The sequence below is a fragment of the Paracoccidioides lutzii genome, assembly GCF_000150705.2.
Source record: "Paracoccidioides lutzii Pb01 unplaced genomic scaffold supercont2.9, whole genome shotgun sequence".
NCBI classification, from domain to species: domain Eukaryota; kingdom Fungi; phylum Ascomycota; class Eurotiomycetes; order Onygenales; family Ajellomycetaceae; genus Paracoccidioides; species Paracoccidioides lutzii.
In genome coordinates this window covers 378,580-401,733 of record NW_015440955.1, presented here as the reverse complement: position 1 = coordinate 401,733, position 23,154 = coordinate 378,580, and the positions used below count along the sequence as shown (strand labels likewise).

Sequence of the window (23,154 nt, the reverse complement as noted above, 5' to 3'; positions counted from 1 at the left end):
TTGTTTTCCGGATACTAGAGACGCTTTGTGCTATAGTGCTTGAGGAGTAATTTTGTATACCTGCGGAATGCTTTTGGATTCCTGCAATGACGCTGGTTATAAATTACTAACTATCTGAAAGGATGCACTCAGTATCTCCAGTAGGTTCGTGATATTTTCAACAGAAGGAAGAGCGGAAGGCTATATTTGACACTAACAGGAAGAGTACGGAGCATGACTTCTAATAGAAGCAGTATTTACATGGTATAGCAGAAGGAGAATTTATGCTCTCAAAGGTGCCTTGATTTCGTGTTTGTGACATCCTTCTTTTGTACCTAAGGGAACTGCTGATGCTATCTCGGATTTCCCAAGGGTTTTGCATAATTGCAATGGCATAGGCCTCTGCAATCCTTCCCCACACAAAGGCACGCATTCCAATGTGGCTACCAACTCACGAGCAAAAGGTCTAGGGTCAAATGGGCTTTAAGCAAAGAGCTGTTCCAGTTGTCTAATAGATCTCCTGATCACACTTAGATTGGTTGGCATTTCCTTGGCTTGTAGTGTATGTAGAAAGAACTCCCTCCACCAGACGAGGAGTGAGCAATACCGGTTGTTTACCATGCCTGTAGCCCAATTTTATCTAGCGTAGCAGACATCATGCTTCTGATTGTGAAGCTCGAAAAATACTGATCAGCGAATGCGAATTACGGAACAGACTTGCGAATTTCCCCAGCATCATCATATAATTGGCAGAAAAGGAACTCGTCAAAACCTGCGATCAGAGTCACATCAATTCGAAGATCGAGAACTACTGAAGCTAAAATGTGAAAGAATGAATAAAAGCGGTTTCTTACTGAAAATTTGTTGTCAAGTTTAACTATACTTTATAACCCAGAACCGCAATCTATGTTTATCTCGGTTGGAACAGCCAACACTTCTATTTAGGCATATTATCTTCCTATCACATTGACTGGCACACGATTTCATGCAAGACAGGAGGAGCAATGTCACATTCAGAGATTTCAAAACCAATGGATCCACTTCGTGAGTGACGGTCATCACTTGAACTTGATCCCGCGGCGTTGAGGGAGCCACTACGCTCGAGTTAAGAACAACATGCAACCAGTAGATATCTATTGTCGCATATTGCTCCTTAATAATAAAAATGAAATCAACTCCAAACAAGAAAAGGCTCAGCTAGTTATGTCTGTCACAGGCGTGAATAAATGAGGTCCACCGACGTTGTAAGGATGCTTGCCCCGTATGACCTCTTCGGTAATCGAGAGAGATGTGCTAATTAAGAATAATTTTCCAACAACCAGTTTCGCATTAGGAATTGCTGTTACATGAGGGGGGGAAAGAATATATGCGAGGCTGAGGAGATATGCCCGAGATTTATTGATAGATTAGATATGATTGGGATGAAACTCGATCTACCCGTACAATACTGGAGTTTATTTTGTTTGAGCTGTGTGTAGGTAAGGCGGTTGTATGAAGTAAGAAAACCCGTCTGAATAATATGAAGCTCAAGGTGATACTATCTGGCGTTTTGTGAGGTGTTAAATCGGTAGTTTCAGGTCAAGCCGGCCGACGGTAAGCTGACTGAGCGATCAAACTTACAAGTGCTCCCTCCATTGTTCTGAATATCAGGTCGGGATATCGGTTCTGATACTGGTAGGCTACAAAAAGGAGACCTGGGGAATATTTTTGAACGGAATCAAGGCTCAAGCCTGGAATCTAGCTCTGTTCGAGGTTGTTGAATGTCTCCTAGGTCTCATAACGGAAACCCCCTCTTCAAGGCTCGAGCTTAAGTGATCGATATTCACAACTCCACTTCCACTCCCAGATTTCCATTCCGTTTCCGTGGCAAACCGCTTATAGCTTCTTGGATGCAATTCGCGGGCAGCGAAATGCTAAACTAACTTTTCCAATAACAGCGGATGCCGATGCCATGCAGGCCCTTATATCACAGGCAGCATGTCGCGACAGCCACCGTGACGGTGTTGTGGAGATGCATTGCTGAGGCCCAAAACGCCAGCGGATAGGCTCAAGTAAACTTCCCAAGGTCCCACTACAGTCCTTGGAGTCTTGGGAATTGATGACCATCCAGTTAGGTTAATTCGCTCCCTTTTGACCATATCCAGCACCGCGGCTACGACGGAATGGACAACTACCATGTAACAAGGAGTGTGACCCCCCCCAATCACTCTTCGACAGTACCAGCGACATAGAGATATCAAGACTTCAATAAATGTACTCACAGAAATTACATACATACATACATACATCTTGGCCTCTTTTGAAAACCAATCCGCAATCTCCAATGCGTCCGTGGGACCTTTTTGGGCCCACGATTTCACATTGGGGAACCCCAGGCGAACTAGACACGGATATTCGCACTGCTGTTGCCAAGGTTTTCGGGATTACATATGTCAGTTACTGCTTCGCAATCCCTTTGTGGAGAAGCGGAGTAGAAGCTGAAAAAGGGCTGAAGCAGTGCCCTGTCGACCATCCTCTTGTTATGATGTATGAGGCAGATTCAGGTCAGCTCAAGACATCACGAGGAAAGGGCACCAAGCATATATCCGAGATATGACCGCTTCATAGAGCTGCAACGGAATGAACAGGGTTTATAGAAACTCAGGTTGTCACAGGAAGAGGATCTGGCTCCCTGTCACCATTAGGATAGGCGGCTTTTATTATTAACACCTTAACCCCACCCTTAACTAGCCTTAACTAGAACTGAGTTGAACTTTGACGCTTTAACGGGAAACTCATGTAATGCTCATGGTTAAGTTTAGTCAACGAACTGTTAAACGTCAACCGAGTTAGTTAACTAACCTTGTCCACCGACTTACATCAGCAAACCCTAATAACTACCTAGTTACCTAACTAAGGCATTTCCCGACTAGATTGGATCACCCAACCTTATTAAAAAGTTGAATAAAAATCGAGTTGATAAACTTAAAGAATTGATATTTACTTTTGTCATTCATGAGATTTTTGAATACAGCAGATGTATTAAAAATTTATAAAGCTTAGTCAATACTATAATCATCTTTTATAAGACGTAAATTGATAAATACGATAAATAAATAACTGCTATTTAAAACTTCATATGCTTTTTTGTTGTTATTGATAATCTTAAAACTAACTTTAATTTCTCTACATTGAACTTGTTGATAATTATAATGTTTAGGAAAAGAGATAAAAAATTTCATATAATCAAAAGATGAGTTAATTTTCTAATGGAAAGAAATCTAAAGAGTAATTCTCATTTGATTATTTCTAACACTTATTAAGAATTTTTCTCTTCTACTTTAGTCAAATGATTTGAATTTTCAAATAAAAATTATACGTGAGGAACAGTGAACCAGAGCAGAGATGAAATATCATACAGTCTCCTGCATAAATCATGAATAAAGGTTACTTTCTTTATCCTTAAAGAAAGTGTACAATTGATTTTCCTCTAATTCTAGAGATTTTTATTATTTTTACTTTTGTTGTGAATTGTGAATTGATGGAATTCTGATGCAGTTAAAGGTAGATTGAGGAATTGCACCGTTTCGATGTTGGTTGATCCGCTCGGTTGGGAATTAGGTTATCCGTCATCTCCCAAAGCGGCAATCTTAACCACGGCTCCTCAGCTAATTTTAACCGGCGCAGGCTTCTGTTTGACTTCAGATGGTTCAAGTAACTATGGGGTCTCCCAACTCTATAAATAAGCCAGCCATCGGTCGTCGTCTCTATCATCACCTTGCATCTCCGAGTTATGTATATATCTCCCGACTCTCTTTTCCTTTTTCTGCTGGATCTCGCTGGTTATTCCTGACCCTCTTTCGCTGCTCCACTGCTCCTCATGTCACTGCTGGGTAGATAGGGTGGGGCTTCCTACCACTTCATTCTCTTTGCTCTGCGTTGACGTTAATCATTGGGGGGTCCATTTAGGGTTGTCTATCTCTGGGAATTTCCGCAGAGATTCTTAGATTGTCTCTTTCGCTAGCGATCTTCGTGGAATCTGGCACGATGCCTGCTTCACTGTTCACCCATCCAGCCCTCTCTCCTGAGAATCTCCAGACCATTGGGGAAGAACTCAATTTACCACCACCGCCAACATTTGAAAATCACCAACAACAACCCAATGCTGAACTTGCTAGTCTCGAAGAATCAGAGTTGGATCCCGCGTCCTCATCTGCAGCTTCCGCATGCACTTTGACTGCTGTTTCACACTCCATACTTCGGGACTCTCCCCGGAAGCCTGACCCACTGAAATTGAACAATCAGATCGCGACTCGCAGTAACGACCAAAAGAAGGCTGGTGATGCCCCCTCTGCTTCTTTCGCCTCTCAGCGGGAATTAAACCCTCCGCTTCCCGACTCCCCGGCCCCCCTCGTCAGCCCGGCAAAATCCTTCTTGCAGCATCATAAAAACTCGCGATCAATTGACTCGATACCGTTCCAGACAATCATGAAAGCCCTCGCCTCAAAGGGAAACAGTTCTTCCGGTGCCCCACTCCCCCTTGCAGCATCTCTAGCTAGCCTTCTTTCACAATCCCGCAATGACGGAGCCAACAATTCTTCCCGCAGACTCTCTGGGACCTTTCCCGGCCCGAGCGCATACCATGAAAGAACCCCCTCCACTGCTCGTTTTCCGCTAAAATCTCCTTGCTTCTATCATCAGCGATTTGACGATGCGGTCAACATTGAAAAGGTTCTTGAGGAAATAGCTGCGGACGAGTGGATATCACATTCACGGTTGATGCAAACGGCCACCGGCGTTCGGGAAGTTTCGAAGCAATTGCAGCGGCGCCCTATCAAATTGGCGGTCAAAAATGTAATGATTGTCACGAAAGCGCGCGATAATCGTCTGGTACACCTTACACGGGATTTGGCGGAATGGTTACTGAGCACACCACGATATGGCAGTGATTTGGGGGTGAATGTTTATGTCGATCACAAATTGCAATGGTCGAAACGTTTCGACGCTCCAGGGCTTTTAGCGAAAGAGCCGCGGTTTGAACATATGCTGAAGTACTGGACTCCAGACCTTTGCTGGTCATCACCAGAAACTTTCGACTTGGTCCTAACTTTAGGGGGAGACGGAACTGTCTTGTATACGTCTTGGCTATTTCAACGCGTTGTACCTCCCGTCCTGTCGTTTTCATTAGGGAGCCTCGGATTTTTGACAAATTTCGAGTTCGACAAATACAAGGAGCACCTAAATCAAATAATGGGTGACGTAGGTATGCGCGTGAACCTACGTATGAGATTCACTTGCACTGTCTACCGTATGGATCAGAGACATGGGCATCTGCCAGGAGCAGTTGTAGAGGGAGAGCAGTTCGAAGTGGTAAACGAGCTGGTTATTGACCGCGGACCTTCACCTTATGTCTCAAATCTCGAACTATATGGTGATAACGAGTTGTTGACAGTGGTTCAGGCGGACGGTTGTATATTCTCTACTCCTACAGGTATTTATCCCGAACCTTCTGGTTTTACTTGTTCCCGCCAGACTAACGCTTTGTAGGATCAACTGCATACTCTCTCTCGGCTGGTGGATCTCTTGTCCATCCTTCCATTCCTGGAATTCTTCTTACACCCATATGCCCACACACCCTCTCCTTTCGTCCCATGGTACTATCAGATGCTATGCTCTTGCGAATTGCCGTTCCCACAGCTTCCCGATCCACTGCCTACTGTTCCTTCGATGGTAAAGGCCGTATCGAGCTCTGTCAAGGAGACTACGTCACCGTCGAAGCGAGTCAGTACCCGTTCCCCACTGTGGTTGCGGGTGCAGGAGAATGGTTCGAAAGCGTCCGACGTGCGCTGCGCTGGAATGTTCGCGGGGCAGTCCAAAAAGGCTGGAACTGTGATACTGAAGGGCAATCAACTGCTCCTAGCGTTGAAGATGAAGAAGAGGAGCATTGGGATATCGACCCAGACACAACTACGCCGCTTGGGACGGGGACCGATAGCGGGTTGGGTCCAAGTGAGGATGGTGAAAGCCCTGGCCCTGACTCAATGAGTCCGCTTCGAAAACAGATGGGCTTGTTTAGTTTGTAGATATAGAATATCTTTGTGTATCTTCTCTTCTGATATGCGTAACGGCCATGTTTGTTCGTTTTATCCTCCATTCTGATTATATTCCAGCGCGTTATTTATATTATTCCCATTCACATACACAGTTTCCTGCATACACTTTTCTGCTCTATTCTAGAGAAGGGATTTCTGATATTTCCCCTTTAACCTCAGTTTCATCCCATTGCTATTGAAGATTTCAGATCCGGTGCATTCTCATGGGAGTATATATTATGTTTCTCATGTTTAGTGAAACAATTAGAATAATCAACTAAGCTATCCTTGCACTCGAAGTGTATGATTCTCGGATTTCCCGTTGGATCTCCCGCGTGTCAAAGAGAAGAACAAAAAAACAGAAAATGGTTCATCACTTCAACGGTCACGCGAACTATGCTCTAGCTCCAGCGATAGTTACCATGCAGCTCATTGCAAGACCGTGCGCAGAATCACAATACTGCTTCCACTTTTCCCTAAACAGGGAAAAGTCTATGCGTCAAATTCCAATCGCTTGAGCTCTGATTTCAATGTTTTAGGAACAACCCTCAATCCCCTCAAAAACACCATGCGTCCCCTTTCTGCTGCAACGTGCTTAATTAGCGGTGCAAAATATTGCGCGAGGAATTTCAGAATGCATAAGTTATTTGGAGTCAAGGCGCAACTTGGAGTTGTAGCAAGGCATCAAGGGGACTGACTCTATGCGAACAAGAACCATTCTAGACAGCTATTCCGTCTGAATGGATCTAGTTTTAGTCCAAGAGCGATCTTAAGAAGTTCGTATTATTATAGTTTCTTTATTCTTTATATAACTATTATTAATATGTTCACCTGAGCAGAACTTTTATTCCAAGTTTCCCGTTATTTACGCTCAGGACCCTTCCTTTACATGCCTGGGTAGATCGCCTTAAAAAGCGGCATTCACACCCTGTCCCTTTTGGCAGATCCTGTTTGAATCTCCACGAGTGTGTTCTCACCTGCAGCATGGACTATTTCTCTTTCGGCCCCTCATCTTCCCAAGAAGCAGTTATGGCTCACAGTTCAGCATACCAGTTGTTCCTTTGCCAAGCTATATGCCTATAGTTCGACGAGATGAGGTCAGAATCCCCATCAGCACCATTCCTACTCCCAACAGATTTGCTCTTCCTCTACCAAGTCAAATTCTTGGAAATTTTCGATTTGAGTCGATAGTTATATTAGCTCTCTGGGGGATGGATCCCGAGTGCTTAATCTCTCTTCCGGCCCGAGCTTTCTATAGTTACTCCTGATCTTTCTCGGCTAAGGTAATTGGCAAAGTTTTGGATCGGACCAGAAACACAGCCACTTCCGTTCAGAAGCATGTCGCCAGAACAATAGCATAAAACTATAAACTTGCCTGAAACTTGAGAATATGTTATTCGAATTCCGCGCCCAGTCCTTTCCAATAAGCCGAAGCATGTCTCCAGGGGCCGGAGGCATGTGTATGAATGATAACAATACACGGGCTCTTTGATCCTTCAGGCATAAATCGATTTACGGTATTCTGGGTTAGAATACCAGGCATGGGGATATCACGCGGAAGAGAATATTGGGAAATGGTGCTCCTCTTGTTGGTCGGGCGTATTTCCAATCTTGCCATGTGAAGGAAAATCCCCTCAATGTCGGACCAATCTTCGAAACGGCGGAAAGGGCCGAAAGAACGTGGGAATGACAGAGAATGCATTGGGAATTCTGACGAAAAGGGTTACAATTAAGGAAAGTTACATTCTTCGAAGTAGATAAAGAAAGTGACACTATTTTTAGAAAACTGGTGATAAGATAGATACGAAACTAGAGAACGAAGCTTATAAAAAACCCAACTATCAGTGGCACAATCGGTACAAATCAATGCAATTTATCTAATGAAATGGAGGTAAACATACGGGTGTATCACCAATCACAACCTTCAGCCAGGACTGCTGCTAGGTTTTCGAGTCCTTCTCTGTCCACTTCATCAAATCCAGATGGCACCGCACAGTCAATGTCGATTAGAGCAACGGTCTGACGTGATTACAATATTAGCCTCCCCCGGTACGGTAGTGATTCGAACAAGGATCTCCATAGCTTCCTTCGATGCACAGAAAATATACCAAGATGTTCAAGGAGAGTAGGAACTCACCTCCCCATTTACCAAAATCGGGACAACAATTTCGCTTCTGCTCTCTGCATCACAGGCAATGTGGCCCTCCCAGTTGAGCACATCCGGTACCAGAACAGTCTCTCGTTTTGCAGCGGCCGTTCCGCATACCCCCCGCCCGAACTGAATTAACTGACAAGCGGGCTTGCCATGAAAGGGACCCAGCAACAGAATTTTAGTGCTTAAAGATTCCTGGGTGTTCGTGTTGGAAGACGACCGTAGAGATGGGAATTTATCTTGCCGAACGTAAAAACCCGCCCAGTTTACCGCGGATGAGGGCTCGGGGAGTGAGGCGAAAGCATGCCATAGCAGAGAAGCAACGTTGGCAAAATTGCTGGTAAAGGTTAGCAGAAGTCAAATAGAATATATGTAATGCGCCAATTAGCAATTAAGCTACACACCTTACCTGTTGTTTCCCCGTAGAATTGATTGTTAGCTTTCTATGCTTCTATGCTGTTCTTATTGCCATCCAAACAATTGGCCATTCCAACACTGCAATGGAGGCCTTTTTTGGGGGTGAAGTTAGAAGAGAATACCCAATTGCGCTGGCCATCCAACAAGACCTTTGCTTGCTCGAGAAGTTGGCTGTAAACCTCTGCCTTTGACAGGCCAGGTGCGAAATGTGACGAATCTGCATGAGGCTATTTCGGATAAATGTCAGAAGCTGCGGAGCTAACTACAGGATGAGCGGGATTAAGGTCACAAATACCATAACGATTACGGTTTTAAGCTGCAGCGCAGAAATATGAGCTTATATTATAGAATAAAGGAGAAGGTTATATGACTACAACGAAAAGAGTGAGAAAATTATATATATGCTGCGCATCAAGATGAAATATCAGAAGAATTGGGGAGAATGAACTAGTTATAGAACTACGGTGTGTTGCTGTCTGCTAAAATAACTGGTTTAACTACTTAACCAGGGTTTCGGTGACGTTATGCATTTCATCAACGATAAGTCCACCTCACAATCACTTCTCCAAATGATAACTATAAATTCCAATATTCCATTCCAAGTTACTACATTATTGCCCAACATAACCTCTTGGTCTCACCAAAGGTCTTTAAATGTGTTGTATCATCGCCTTACTCTCTTTGTGCTTAAGATTGATAACTAGTTATGCCAGGTTTTCTTGACAGCAACGCAGATTCGACTGCGGACAATATCGGGAAATTAGATTATTGGCGAATCTGTCGCTTGGAGAGCCGATATCCTCTCCCAAACTGACTAGTTACTTGCAGCGGTTACTCGCAGCGTGCCGCGTGGGGGTCCTCCGCGACAGTAACAACGATTGCCAGAGTTGCATAGGCTCTAGATAAACGTCGGGGTTCAATGCTTGAGTTAAAATACAACCTATGTCTGGGTGGAAAAATAGTTCTTCAGGACCTGGATCAGGATGCGTTTCTCAGGTCTTTTTCTGTTCTCGATTTTCACCGAACTGAACAATGCCGCGGATATTATATTTCCTTTGGTTGCGGGCTATTAACGACGCAATTGTTTAATTACCGCTGGGGACTGGATGATACTATTGATACCGTCTCTGGTAGTCAGTTCTCAGGATTGATGATATTCGCAAATATCCCGTACGTTAATTGCTTCGTGGACCTTGAAGCAGAGAAGCATTGATATGATATTGCTTTCTTAGGGGCACCCTTGGACACGGTATACCCAGTCCTGTATATTCAGCATGCACGGTTCTCCCTGTCAGTCCCGTCTTGATCTAACAAGCCAATTGAGCCTCCTTAACATTGGGTATTAACTATCGATTCTCCATGAGAGATATAGGGTGTAACCGCCCGTCCTAGGGCAAGACAATGTCCTGGAGGGATCCACCCGGGTTCGCGACGCACAAGACAGTGTCTGGAGCATCTATACGGGAAAGAACGTTTGTACATATGTTGATTGTGGTGATGCTCCTTTGACATTTTTGGATTATGCTATCGCTTTGAAGCAGCTTGATAAGGCGCACAATGTGAAGTCATTTCACTGAATCCGGGTGTTTTCACGGAACCTTTTTTGTATCTGCATTTAAATGCCATCATTAAAATTGCGATGTTATGTGCCTCCGAGATATAAGCGAGAAATTCTCAAGCTGTTCACCGTATTCCAGTTGTCTTGCTTTTAATCTCAAGGTTATTTTCTCCAGGTATATCATCTCGACCCGCCAACTCGTCCAATGTTTCGAAATACCTTACATCATGCCCCTTGTCGGTGATCATACGACAACGACGCTGTCTGCCCTGCGATCAACACAAAAACGTTAGGGCCCGGTATTCATAATGAATTTTGATAGACATACCGGTTGGTAAATTTTCCCTGACTCCCGTGGGTTTCGATATGAATCGGGCTTATACTCTGCGTTTACCGAATCTATTGATTAACCTCACTTTCTTGGACATTCCAGACGCATGGGACCCTTCCGTGCTAGATGCTTACCCTCCCGTACTATTGTATATGTGGGCAGTGATAACTTAGAGGCTGAATCTGAATCCAAGTGTCAGCGTGTTGTGTTGGGCATGACCGCCCGGTAGCCGCACCACCTCACGTGATGTTCGCGTATATCAGTTAGCTGGCCAGTCCTCCCACCAGTGGAAGACCAACCATCCCACATGTTGTAAGCAGGCCGCCCGTTGGTCACGTGATCTCTGATCATATCAACGTGAGTTTGACACGTAGCTAGATCAATGCAACAACGTTCTTCATCCAACACAGAGCTTAAATCGGGAGCCAAACCAGCCATTTCAATCCTTATAGCTGGTAACTAGTTAGTGACGCCTTAATGAACTGGGTTTGCAACTACATGCCTGAGATGTTCTTCCATGTTTAGCCCATATCGCAAACAGACCTTTTCAAATTGAAAGGACTGAGAAGGCTACCTTTTCAGCGGATCGTTTTCCACTTTTTATTTTAAACAGCAGGATTACAGGAATAATGGACTACGGTCAACTCTCCGGAAAACTCGAACAGCAGTAGTTGACTTATTTCACTTTAGATCATTACACGCTCTCGTGGCCCCAGATCCTTCTTACGAGTTATCCGAGGCTGTGAAAAACGGCATACTCCAAACACACAAGAAAGTAAGAGAAAAGGTACATTATTATAAGTGTAAAACCAGTCAAAATATGCTCTCTTACAACATTGTGTACACAGACATTTCAAGTACAAGAGAAAGAATACTGATAGCGCGAAAATTCATTATAAAATACAATCGTCAGATGGAATGGGGAATAACGCAAGACAAAAAGAGAAACATTGGGGTAAACACAGAGAGTGGAAAATTCGACCCTTGACTATTCAATAATAGCAACAGGAACGAAGAAAGACACCCGGAACAGCAAATGAAGACAGAGAGTTAAGCGCTCAGGTAAAAACCAAATGTGAGTACAGATATTACATGATTTAGACCACGATCAATGAAACGCCAAAGAGCTTAGACGCCCCAACAACAATGGAACACAAAAGGAAAGCAGATGCGATCTTGGGGGGCCTAAGGCCAGCAGCAGCACCTTGAGTATTTAAGGCAAAGGGTTGACCTGCTTTCACGCCATTGGCGCCAGATCCGGGGCCAGGTGATCCAGAGCCAGCGGTCTGGCTACCATTACCGGCAAATCCAACACCATCGCCAGCACCTCGCAAGAGGTATATTTTGGCACCTTCAGGCATGGTTGGAAGAGCCTCGTCACCGACATACCAGTTGGGAACGTCTTTCTTGGGGCAAGGGTTTGCACCGCCAGTTTTGTTGAATCCGCCATCACCGGATGGGGTCTTTGCGTTAGCAAATGCTTCCTTCAGTTTGTCGAAGTCAGGGAGTTTTGTAAGCTTGCCGTCCTTCAATTGGACCAGGCCAAAGTTATCAGGTTCCGGGGAGTATTCGTAGACGAGACCGCCAGAGAAGACACTGGTAATGTTGCTAGAGTACAAAGCCGTCACTTCGTTCCAGTTGTGCTCACTCCTATTGCAGCCGTTCTCTGAAAGGAAAAGGGGGATTCCGTAGCCGGTGAAAGCTTGGACCTTCTTGTCCCAGCCGGATTTTTCAACGGAAGGTGGATCGCACCAGGAGAAATCGTTGAAAGCGAAGAAGTCACTGCGCTCATCGCCAGAACCACAGTTCATATATTGTGCCAGGTGGACACGGTTGGTATCGACATCAGCCTATTAACAAGTAACATCGTGAGCTGACCATAGGCCCCCTATATTTACTTAATTCACGCTTAAAGGGAATACAATTCATACCGCAGAATATCCGACGGGGACAGATCTCATATTTCGTGAGTGGAGGAATTTGTGAATATCACGTGTGACCGCCTTGACATAAGGGGCAGCCTTTGATGAATTACCATCGTTAATGACCTCGTTACCAGAGAAGAAAGCCTGTGATCGGCGTTAGCAAAGAGATGATGATACATAAGATATTCGATGCAATTCGACGTGGTCTAGAATACCAGGGTGTTGTCATATTTGGCGAACATTTCGACCGTCGCAAAGACATTTTGGAGGTAGGCGGCATTATATGAATTATTAGGATCTATTTTTTTTAAAAAAAAAAAAAAGAATCCAAAAATAAAGAGAGAAAAAGCAAAATGTTAGGCAAATAATGTGAAATGTTTCTGCGTCATATAAGGCGTCAAGACGTACCAGTTCTGCTGAGAGAGTACTTAGGGGTGTTGACATCAAGGGCAAGGTAGATGCCAGCGTCAGCGAGTGCTTCCATGCATTCGTCGTGGTTTACGCTGTTGTCGACGCTGTAGACACGGATGGTGTTCACGCCCAATTCCTTGAATTTGGCAATGTCCCGTTTGCAAATTCTGGGCTCAGCGATTGGGTCCTTGAGATTGGATGACCATCCCTGAAAAGAAGTTCAGCAAACTTTCCCCTATACGTATGGGGAACATCCTGTTCAACGGATCACTAACTGGTTGATAATCTCTATATCCAACACATCCAATTAGCAATTGTTCCGCATGATTTAGTAGAAAACCGAAAAGAGAAATTTTTCGTAAATAAAAAGGGGGTTGGACTAGACTTACATTCCGCGCAAGTAGAAACGCTCCTTGCCATTCCAGAATGCTGGGAAATTGAGAACAGTTATTAAACTTTCATTGAGCCATTTTCATAGAATAAAGGCTCAAGGCTCACCATTTCCTTTTACTGTGATGGGGGCGATCTTGTTCGTTTTAAATTTGACACTGTTGGCCTTGCCAGCAAGAGCAGATGAGGCGAGCACTGCCGCGGTTAACGCAGACGCAGCTATGGCTTTCATGATGTAATTTGGGGGTATATTATATCAGAAGTCAGATACTTGATTTATGAGTTGCATTCATTAATTTTAAACGTTGGAAAGAACGACGAATTCCCCTTAAGGAGATGAAAAGAGACAAGAACATTGTTAAGGGGTCTTCCCGAACGAGGGAAAGGAGAAATATATGGAAGACAACTGAAGAGAGATTAACCCTGAAATGAAGGACAATCTAATCTTGCATCTCTCTCCGAAGAGAGATGCAAGAGCAGGTAAAATTGTACCAGACGGGAATACGAGAAATGAAGCACCTCAAAGTGGATCATTCCATTGTAAGAAAGGACGCATAGCATCCAAAGCAGGGCAGGCAAACAACGTAGCGGCATCATATTTCAAGGTCATCATCATTACCAAGAACTCGAATCACAAGGACGGAATTCCTTTGGGCCAGAGAGTCTCGAGATACGAGCTGTTATCCTGGAGTAAAGCTTGTTGAGAGGTGATGGTTATTCACATTGGCTGTTAGGGTCCTAGATAGCGCCACTGTAAAATCGTTTTTGCCATTCCCTCCCCCCCAACCCCGAACTTATACCCCAAGTCCCCTGAAAAGATGAGCAGAGCAACACTGGGTTCGGGTACCCCAAGCCCGTAGACCAGAGCCTTAAGTTGGCAAACGTCTGCAGTACCAAATATTAGCTTTGCCACCCGCTGACTTGACTTTAAAGCCTCAACTCCACTCTGAGTTAGTTATTTAGAGTCCATAAGTGCAACGGAACAAAACCACAAAAGATATCAACAATTTATTTGATTCCCTCCCACATCTCGTATTCCGATTGAAAGCTTCCTTGAAGATCCCCAGTAGCCACCTCCATCAGGCTCAGAAGTTTTCTACTGTCGAGGAAATGATCACATAACGTTAAATTGACGGTAACTAGCACCACGCCACCCGTGCTCTGATCAACCCCTTGGGCCCCTGGCCCTGACTCCGGGTCCCATCTTCTCCTTCGAGATCATCCATTGCCATAAACCTTGGCTTTTTGAAGTCATAAACTTGCAATTGCCTTTCCTTCTACAGGTAAAGATTTACGGACACAAAGAGTTACGAGATGTAATATAGACTTCTGGTACGGAGTACCCTACCACATAAATTGATCAATTTAAGACGACTCCCTTTGAAGTATCAGAGCTTTAAGTGAAAGCATGTGAGCATCATATAGGCTGTGTAGATAGTTTGAAACATCCATCCTGGCATAAACAAGTATTTGCGTGTATAACTACGGAGGTAGGGAATGGGTCAGCTAGATTGGATATTACAACCACGCAAAGTTCGAAAATGACTGACGCTGACCAATACATAATAAACAAGAGACCGGACAGCGAAATCTCCACAGAATAAAATAAGCAAACGTGAAAGGCCAGATCGCAAGGCACGTTGCTGCACACGCAATAACGGCAAACCTATGAGCCCATGTCCAGTAGCAAGGCCAGCGCTCAACGACTATACCTACACCTCCTCAATATAATTCGCAGGTACACTCTTCGTCTGTCCCCCCTTCTCAACATCAGACCACCCATTCCCACTATCTCGATTCACAAGCACGAATCTATCCCCCTCCTCCATACTCCATTCTGCATCACTGCGCGCTTCGTAGGCATATAGGGCAACCACATATTGTAACTTTTTAGCTCCACGCTTAGGTGTCACGGCTGGGCCGCGACGTTTGCCCCCAGCACTGCCCGCTAGTGAGGCGCTGGAGGTAGAGTACGCAGATCCCGGGCGCTTGGGGAGGTTGGGGCTAGTTGATACGGAGGAATACGGGGTTGACATAGTTTCCACGTAGGAGGCAGGAACGAGGCCGGAACGAGTTCCTGCACGTACACGCATCCAGCCGGATCCGTCTATTACGGTATTCAGTGTAAGAAGACTTGTGGTTAGGGGATATCGGATGTGGTAACGGGTTGGGAAAAAAGGAATAACCGGCTACATACCATCTGGCTCAACAATAATAACCTCCCGGCCTTCCCCAACTGTAATTTCGTCCTCACCGTTGGCGTCGTACGGATATAACATTTTTCCTCTTGGTTCGTTCGACTTTGGAGAAAAGCCAGCCCGGCCACCAGACTCTGCTTCTTCAGATGGTGGAGGAGGCGCACTGACATACTGTGCTGGAGGAGGAGCAACAATCCTGTTCCTCCGGGCTCCTATAGAGGGTTTTGTCGCGGATTTGGTAGCAGCCGGAAGAGATTCAGGAACCTCTACCGCTCCTGCTTCAGTTGTTTGCGGGTTTAAGACAACAGATGTCGAGCGGGCCGTGCTGGCAGCATATCCCGAGCTTAAAGAGTTCATGGTATCTCTGCGGCTCAATGCTGGTGGTTCAGAAGCTCCATTTGGCGACATCGGGAGATCAATTGCAGTTCCTGAGCCAGCAGCTTCTTGTCGTTCAATCTTCAGCTTCTTTTTCTCCTCTTTATTCTGTTCACCCGGACATTCTGCTGGCACTTTCATTTCACATTTACTATGACAAGTGTAGCCACAATCTCGACAGTCGAACCCCTTAGCGGATAAGCCCCAGATCCTCTCACCACATAGATCACAATTTGTGGGAATTTTAAATGTTTGTGATCGAAAATTATGGCTCCTTGCTCCAAAGGATAAATCACCGACAACGGATGTGATAGTTGAAGTTTCAACCTCTGCTGTCAATCGTTTGCGGTCCAAAAGGTGAAGGTCCTCTTGCATGGCAAATATGGACCGAACAACTTCTGCTTCATCTCTCTTATCCTTACCGTCACGGACGCTCTGCCGTATCCTTTTTGCCTTTTCGACCTCTCTCCTCTTCTTATCTGCCTCCACCTTTAGTTCTTTCGCCTGAGCTTTGCTTCTTGTAAGTATGTTTTGAAGAAAGATCTTCGCCGTCTCGTCTGTGACCATGGTAGCATCGTCATGCCATATAGGGCTTGGTTCAAATTGTATATCGGCAGGATCCTGCCAGTTTGACATGTTGTGCCGAACGAACATCGTAGAATCGAGTCTGGGTTCATTCCGCGGGATTTCAGAAATGAGATGGGAAATATGCTCCTCAGACTTTGCCAGTGTCGATTTTTCCAGCTGGGCAGCCAGCAGCCAAATCGAATTTAATTTCGCAACCCTGGTTTCATTGAGATCTTGTAATCCCTATCATGAAGATGGTTATTGAAAATTGCCTTTAGGCAAAGATGATAAGGGTTGACCATACATTAAGCAATTCCGGGACATACTCATAATAGTATTTCTCTTTCAGTTTGTTGGTTACGTTTATAGAAATCAAATAGGTGTTCTGTAGTTAATTAGTGGGAAGGGGCTCATGTTCCCGGAATGAATGCCATACCTTCACGTTATTCATTTCAAGAATCTGCTGTTGGTATGCAACCTGCGCCTTATGTTTTCCGTGATCGAATGCAGATTCAGTCTTCTTCCGTCGGTTTTCTACTTCTTGGCAAGTCCCATCATATCTACCTTTTACCTTCTTCAAATCACTATAGGTGGCTTCTTGTTCCTTCTCCAGCTTGCTAGCATACTCAGCATGATTTCTTCGGAGCTCTTCGAACCGTGCTGCAGCCTGTTTGAGGGGCTCTGCGACTTGATAGACCAAATCTGAGCCAAAACGATCTCGTTCTGCAGCCTCCGCCTCAATAGCCGTGAGCTGAGTAGACCAGGTAGTCAATGACGCACATTCTAGGGAACCGGGTGTTAGTGTTGGGGTATCCCCAACGCTCAGGCTACTCGACTTCTTTGCCTTGCGCTCATGGTATTTCCGACATAATGCTGTAAGTTTCGTGGCATATTCCTTCTCGATTGCACTTCGTTCACGGTAGAACTGCTGGATCTCATCCAGCCATCCAATTCCGTTCGAGACCTTAAAAACCTTAACTTAACATCCTGGCTACAGAACTGATTTCATGGGGTTTACAAGCATTGGTGTCTGTTGATAAGAAACGGAGTACGGGAAAGGAGGGTGAAGAAATGAGGGGAAGATAAGGCGTACCCAAGCATTGATGGGTTTGAAAGCGTCCTATACAAGAGAAGCGGTTAGATTACAATGTCAATAAAAGGACGTAAACCAGAAATATACCTTCAATTCAGACCCAAACTGCACAGAAGAATCCACATCCGCCATTGTTATCCAGCCCCATGCACGGTGGTGCGCAGTCTCCCAGGCGCCTTAGTCGAGAACACAATCCAGAGACAAGCTTGGACACCTGAGCAAGACATGCAAAGGAAAACCACAGTTTTGCAGTGTAGTTACCTGATCAGAACAGAAGAGACAGCATGTCAGTCAAACGCAAGTATCAGCATTCATTGATGACCATTAATGCCAACATTGGAGTCAGCAAGTTGAAATCTCATGAATATCCCACCAGCCTACGACCGAGTCACAATCACTCAACCACATCCAGCCCCAATATCCATCCACTCACCGGATGCGCTAGACCTATTTAGGACTAGTCGTGTTCTAGAAAAGTGACAGCTACGGCAAATAACGAGCTAGTCTTGTTTGGGCATACGCCAAGACGCCAATACAAAATTGAAATAGCCCCTATCTGCCTGTTGATGACTCAGCAATGTAGCAACTAGACAAGCTTCCAACAAGATGACTTTTTTCGATGGTTATTTATCTTCAACGACCTGACGGCAACGGTGAAGAAACAACAAGTTTGTTGTGATTCACCCCGAGTGTTTTTCTTGCGAACGATTGTTCTGATCCCTCCATAGCGACGCTGGTTTCCCGCCGCCTTCCTCTCAGAAAATCATCCCTCGTTCGATTCGCCCTTTCTAACCCCCCTCAATACCCCTCCCTTAAATTTTTAGACGTTCATCCAAGCTTCCGGCCACCTACATTCACATTTCTATTTCACTTTTTCATACTTTATATACGATCGCGATTTGCTATAGCCCATTTTTAGCCCAACGCCGCATTTTCAGCGCAAAGATGGCGTCGGAAACACCCGCCGGAGGTCGGCTTGAGGATCGCATTTCTCGAGAAGAACCCAAATCGGATTCTGCTGCTACATCTGCTCTTTCCGGTAATTTTTACTATACATCCTGCTTCTTGATGCAAACCAGGGTCCCTTAGACTCTCTTTGCATCCCTTCAAACAGTGTTACTGATTATGCGAAACAGAGTCTACCCCTACAAACCAATTAGCTGCTACGGAGGCCACAGTTGCGGGTGCCCAAACCGATGGAGCTTCCGCAGACTTTGGAGGATCTCAGCTGCAGGAGCCAAACTATTCAGTCAATGTTAAGCTGAGTGACCTGCAAGCTGACCCAAATAATCCACTATACTCAATTAAAAGTTTTGAGGAACTTGGGCTGTAAGCCATCGTCCTTCTTCCCCCATTCGAATTAGTTCTCCCGGAGCTTATCATTGCTCAAAATATAGCCATAAATCTATCCTCGAAGGCCTCCATGCCATGAGCTTCCGTCGGCCGTCTAAAATCCAGGAGAAGGCTCTACCACTTCTCCTAAATAATCCCCCCGCCAACATGATTGGGCAATCGCAATCAGGTACAGGGAAGACTGCTGCATTCGTCCTAAATATATTATCTCGTCTTGACCTGTCTCCACAAATGGAGCTTGTACCACAGGCTTTAGTACTCGCACCCAGTCGTGAGTTGGCCCGCCAAATTGTCGGGGTCATCCAGGTTATGGGCTCTTATGTGGAAAAGTTAAAGGTCGCTACGGCCGTCCCTATGGAGTCCAATCGCAATCAGAAAGTGGGAGCTCCTGTTGTGGTGGGCACCCCAGGAACCGTGATGGATCTCATCCGAAAAAAGCTATTCAATACCCAACATTTGAAAGTGCTCGTCCTGGACGAGGCAGATAACATGCTTGACCAACAAGGCTTGGGTGACCAGTGTATTAGGGTTAAAGGGTAACCTCCCTGTTATAATTCCATATTCTTGATATCCGCTTGTAACTAACATCGTTACAGACTACTTCCAAGAACTGTTCAGGTTGTGCTTTTTTCAGCCACTTTCCCTGACCACGTTGTTCGTTACGCCAACAAATTTGCCCCAAATGCCAACCAGATCACTCTCAAACATGAAGAGTTGACGGTTGAGGGCATTAAGCAGCTCTACCTTGACTGTGACTCGGATGAGCATAAGTTCGATATTCTAGTGAAGTTCTATGGCCTTCTTACCATTGGGTCTTCTATCATATTTGTGAAGGTAACAAATAATTCTGAAAGCGGATAATTCTGTCCCCAGTCTAACAGCCAACCACAGACCCGGGCCTCAGCAGCTGAGATTGAACGACGAATGGTAGCCGAGGGGCACACCGTAGCGTCCTTGACTGGTGGTGTTGAAGGGCAGAAACGTGATGAGATCATTGACAAGTTCCGTCAAGGTGAAGCTAAAGTTCTCATTACCACCAATGTCCTGGCTCGAGGGATCGATGTGCAGACCGTATCGATGGTCATCAACTATGTATGTTCAATCTTCCCAGAAAAACGCCTCTTGAGACCCTCCACCCTATTAACTAATCTTTCACACAACAAAAATGTAGGATATTCCCGAGCTCCACGCTCCACAAACCACCAAGCGTGTAGCTGATGCCCAGACATACCTGCACCGTATCGGTCGTACCGGCCGCTTTGGTCGCGTTGGTGTTGCCGTTTCCTTCGTTGCCAGTAGGGAAGAATGGCAAATGCTGCAGGACATTAAGAGCTATTTCAACACCGATATCCAGCGGGTGGACACTCGCGATTGGGATGAGGTTGAGGCCGTGGTGAAGACAATTATCCGCAGTTCCAGGGCTGGAACCAACTTCAATGCGCTTAACTCCCAAAAGGAGGCAAAATGAAAGAAACCTTGCAACCTACCAATATCCCTTCTTCTCCATTTCTGCATACCTTTACAACGATATTGGCTCCATTGTGGCACCCAGCCAAATTAAGTAGAACCATGATTCACGTTTATTATTATGTGATGATTACCATGCCCAAAAATTTCTCAAATTTCGACGAGGAAGAAATCATTTTTTTTATACCATGAACAACCTTTTTTCGACCTACAACTTCGGCTGAACTAATTTCCGTGTGCTTTATTTCCCGAAAGTTTCCTTCTATTTTGCCCTGTGAGACGAATCAATGAACAATTCTTCACTCCCAAAATATCGAGCACATTGACCAATTTTATATCCCATGAATTTCTCGCATTGTCTTGTTTGGGTGGTGCACTAGACACTGTTTTTCCACTCCACTTTTACAGAATATTTTACAGATATCAAAATCGTTTTCTTTTGGTCTGTGGTACAAGAATGGAAATTGAAGCTCAGGAGTTGAGAAGGAAATCAACAATTAAAAAGATGGTAAAATGATTCCATTGATTTGATGTCTCGTTTTTACGCGTGCTGGAACAAAACCGGAGAAATTAAATCGAATTGGGCGAATGTTTTGCTCACACCACTTTCGAAGAGACTTTCCACTCCATCATTCATATCAAAAGTGCAAAAAAATTCGTTTATGTTTTGCTTCTGCCAATGCAAAACATCATCGTGTCGCTTGCCATGTCCAGATAAGACTAGTGTGGTTCAGTTCTAGCCATCAATGGACTGCAAGTGTCGCAAATCTAAAATATTTCTAAAACAGATCAATCATGATAACAAATCGTCAATTTTGTCTACTATAATTAGTATCGATCCCAACAAACCTGCATTGACAGCGCAGTTTGAGTTGCTATCGAATTATTAGGGAAACAAAAGGAAACTTTAAAAGCTTCTCGTTGGCCTTCTTGGACTGTCATTGTCAACTTTTGCGACGAAAAAAAGTGCGGATAATGCTCTTGAGCCATTATCTCCTTCAAAATATCCCCCAAAGCTTCTTGATGTCTCTTATGGTGCTGACAGAAGACCGTTAGCTACATGACTATGATTGCTTTCCTCGAGGGATACCCATTACATCCGACTGCGTACGCTTTATCGATGCTCCAAAATACATGGGTTTATCCACACAAATCAAGGGTGCCGCTGAGACTTGCTGCGTTGGAATTAGGTGGCTGATGGCTTGTATATAATGAATTGGAGAGGCTTTCTTGGAGACAAATCCTCGTTGATGGCGTTGTGGAAGGGGAAATATAGTGCGAATAGTTTCTGCATTTTTTATGGCAGTTGAGGAAGAGGTTGTTGGCTGGATAAACAATATATGAATACACTCGAGAGATTCAAGTGGGCCCCCATCTTGAGTAAAATTGGCTTTCTGCCAGCGCAGAGCAGCTCTTCCTACTCACATCACCACCCATCTCCAAGCAGCAATACCAAGGTCTTTAAACTTGACGGGGCTCACCAAGTTAGCAGAGAGCTGGATTGCTTTTGCTCACTTTAGAAAGACCAAATCATACTCCAGGCTGCTTGTTCTTCTGGATGGCCGTTCCCAGGTATACCTCGTTGGAAGGGGTGGATTTTAAGCTTATCGACAACAGCCCATACTGACAACAAAACATTGGAGAATTTATGGCGGTAACTACACAATAGTAGCTCTCCAAATATTTTCTTTGGGTTCTAACGATGGGTCGTCCTCATATCTCCTCTCAAGATTCAAGCCATGAAGGTCTGAAAAGCCATTGCTCACCCAGTTCTGAAACACATCGCAATCCCTATTCACAACAGGGCTTGTTGAGAGGTTTGTTGTACATATCTGCCGTCGGCTTGGCCAGAATCCATGGCATCTCGTAAGAGGACCGTTATCATCTGGTTATGAGAACCAAACACGCCTCGTGTCCTAGCCCAAAACACACACTGATTCCCCTATTGGATAATTTGCTACTAGTTCTTAAGTAAGGATTCTCTTTCGTGGTTCCAACATTCTGTGTGAGTCAAACAAACCTTAACTGAAATTTACTGAGGCTATGCTGGTCCAAAATTCCAGCCTGCTGAAAGAGGATTCAGTGACTGTTCAGTAGTAAAGTTCGAATCAGGAATCAGATCAACTTCAGTGTATAACTTCACAAACAGAGGTCTGTCACTCATTTCCCCCGTAACATATTGTTAAATGGAAGCGGAGAATCGAGCTAAGGTTAAAGTTCCCAGGGTCAAAACGTTGAGGGGGAGGAGGATATTTAAACCAATTCGGGCAAGAAATTGACGAGATGCAAGCGGCTTTGCATCACTCGGCCAGGTTAGGAAATCCGGTGACAATCCCTAGACTGTTCATATTCCGCTTTGGATATGATTTAGGCCTATCAGGGAACCTGATTACCAACATCGCCGTGGAAGCGATACCAAAAGGGACAAGGGGGCTTCGATTGGACTCTCTCGACATGAGCCTATTCCATCTGTGACCGCCCCCAACGATCTGTTTTGGTTAGCGCTCTGACTTTTTGTTGCATCCGCTATCGAATGTCGCAGATATCAAAGTCTGGAGCAACTTCGGTGTCATCTATGAGTAAACTCTTACCGGGTCGGTATTCCCGCGCTACAATGAATTTATCTTCTCTCCTTTCCCTCTTCTTCCTTTTCTTTTCCGCTCCATCTCTTGTTTTTTGCGGCAGTTCGTCGTTGTTCGGTTATTCTTTTAAGTAAACAAACATACGTCAAAGAGACATCTTAAATGAATCCATATTGACGTAACTACCAGGGCATTATTCCACTACGCCCAATAAACCCTTTATTCTTTGCTACTGCACCTAAAACTCTGTCCTTCATTTTTCATCAGCCGACGTGTGGAGCTTTT

At 44.8% G+C, this 23,154-nt stretch overlaps 6 protein-coding genes across 6 annotated transcripts; 2 read left to right on the top strand and 4 right to left on the bottom strand.

The window, feature by feature from the left end:
* Nucleotides 1–1,703: 1,703 nt before the first annotated feature.
* Nucleotides 1,704–2,156, bottom strand: PAAG_03786 (hypothetical protein; the record flags this gene model as incomplete). Its single annotated transcript, XM_015845066.1, has 2 exons — nucleotides 1,704–1,892; nucleotides 1,950–2,156. 2 exons carry the CDS (start codon nucleotides 2,154–2,156, stop codon nucleotides 1,704–1,706), a joined length of 396 nt encoding a protein of 131 aa, XP_015702155.1.
* A 1,849-nt stretch (nucleotides 2,157–4,005) lies between these two features.
* On the top strand, nucleotides 4,006–6,041 carry PAAG_03785 (ATP NAD kinase; the record flags this gene model as incomplete). Its single annotated transcript, XM_002794146.2, has 2 exons — nucleotides 4,006–5,449; nucleotides 5,506–6,041. The coding sequence occupies 2 exons, from the start codon at nucleotides 4,006–4,008 to the stop codon at nucleotides 6,039–6,041; spliced, it is 1,980 nt and encodes a 659-aa protein (XP_002794192.2).
* A 1,917-nt stretch (nucleotides 6,042–7,958) lies between these two features.
* PAAG_03783 (GAF domain nucleotide-binding protein) lies at nucleotides 7,959–8,917 on the bottom strand (the record flags this gene model as incomplete). The annotated part of the gene is made up of 5 exons (XM_015845065.1): nucleotides 7,959–8,069; nucleotides 8,188–8,539; nucleotides 8,607–8,653; nucleotides 8,742–8,846; nucleotides 8,909–8,917. The coding sequence occupies 5 exons, from the start codon at nucleotides 8,915–8,917 to the stop codon at nucleotides 7,959–7,961; spliced, it is 624 nt and encodes a 207-aa protein (XP_015702154.1).
* Nucleotides 8,918–11,605: 2,688 nt separating this feature from the next.
* PAAG_03782 (1,3-beta-glucanosyltransferase gel1) lies at nucleotides 11,606–13,466 on the bottom strand (the record flags this gene model as incomplete). The annotated part of the gene is made up of 7 exons (XM_015845064.1): nucleotides 11,606–12,358; nucleotides 12,440–12,577; nucleotides 12,649–12,731; nucleotides 12,842–13,052; nucleotides 13,120–13,132; nucleotides 13,234–13,273; nucleotides 13,343–13,466. The coding sequence occupies 7 exons, from the start codon at nucleotides 13,464–13,466 to the stop codon at nucleotides 11,606–11,608; spliced, it is 1,362 nt and encodes a 453-aa protein (XP_015702153.1).
* A 1,480-nt stretch (nucleotides 13,467–14,946) lies between these two features.
* PAAG_03781 (hypothetical protein) lies at nucleotides 14,947–17,599 on the bottom strand (the record flags this gene model as incomplete). Its single annotated transcript, XM_015845063.1, has 6 exons — nucleotides 14,947–15,341; nucleotides 15,432–16,617; nucleotides 16,679–16,759; nucleotides 16,811–17,338; nucleotides 17,468–17,494; nucleotides 17,555–17,599. The coding sequence occupies 6 exons, from the start codon at nucleotides 17,597–17,599 to the stop codon at nucleotides 14,947–14,949; spliced, it is 2,262 nt and encodes a 753-aa protein (XP_015702152.1).
* An 813-nt stretch (nucleotides 17,600–18,412) lies between these two features.
* PAAG_03780 (ATP-dependent RNA helicase DBP5) lies at nucleotides 18,413–20,288 on the top strand (the record flags this gene model as incomplete). The annotated part of the gene is made up of 6 exons (XM_002794141.1): nucleotides 18,413–18,506; nucleotides 18,604–18,796; nucleotides 18,865–19,356; nucleotides 19,417–19,654; nucleotides 19,712–19,912; nucleotides 19,992–20,288. 6 exons carry the CDS (start codon nucleotides 18,413–18,415, stop codon nucleotides 20,286–20,288), a joined length of 1,515 nt encoding a protein of 504 aa, XP_002794187.1.
* Nucleotides 20,289–23,154: the final 2,866 nt, after the last annotated feature.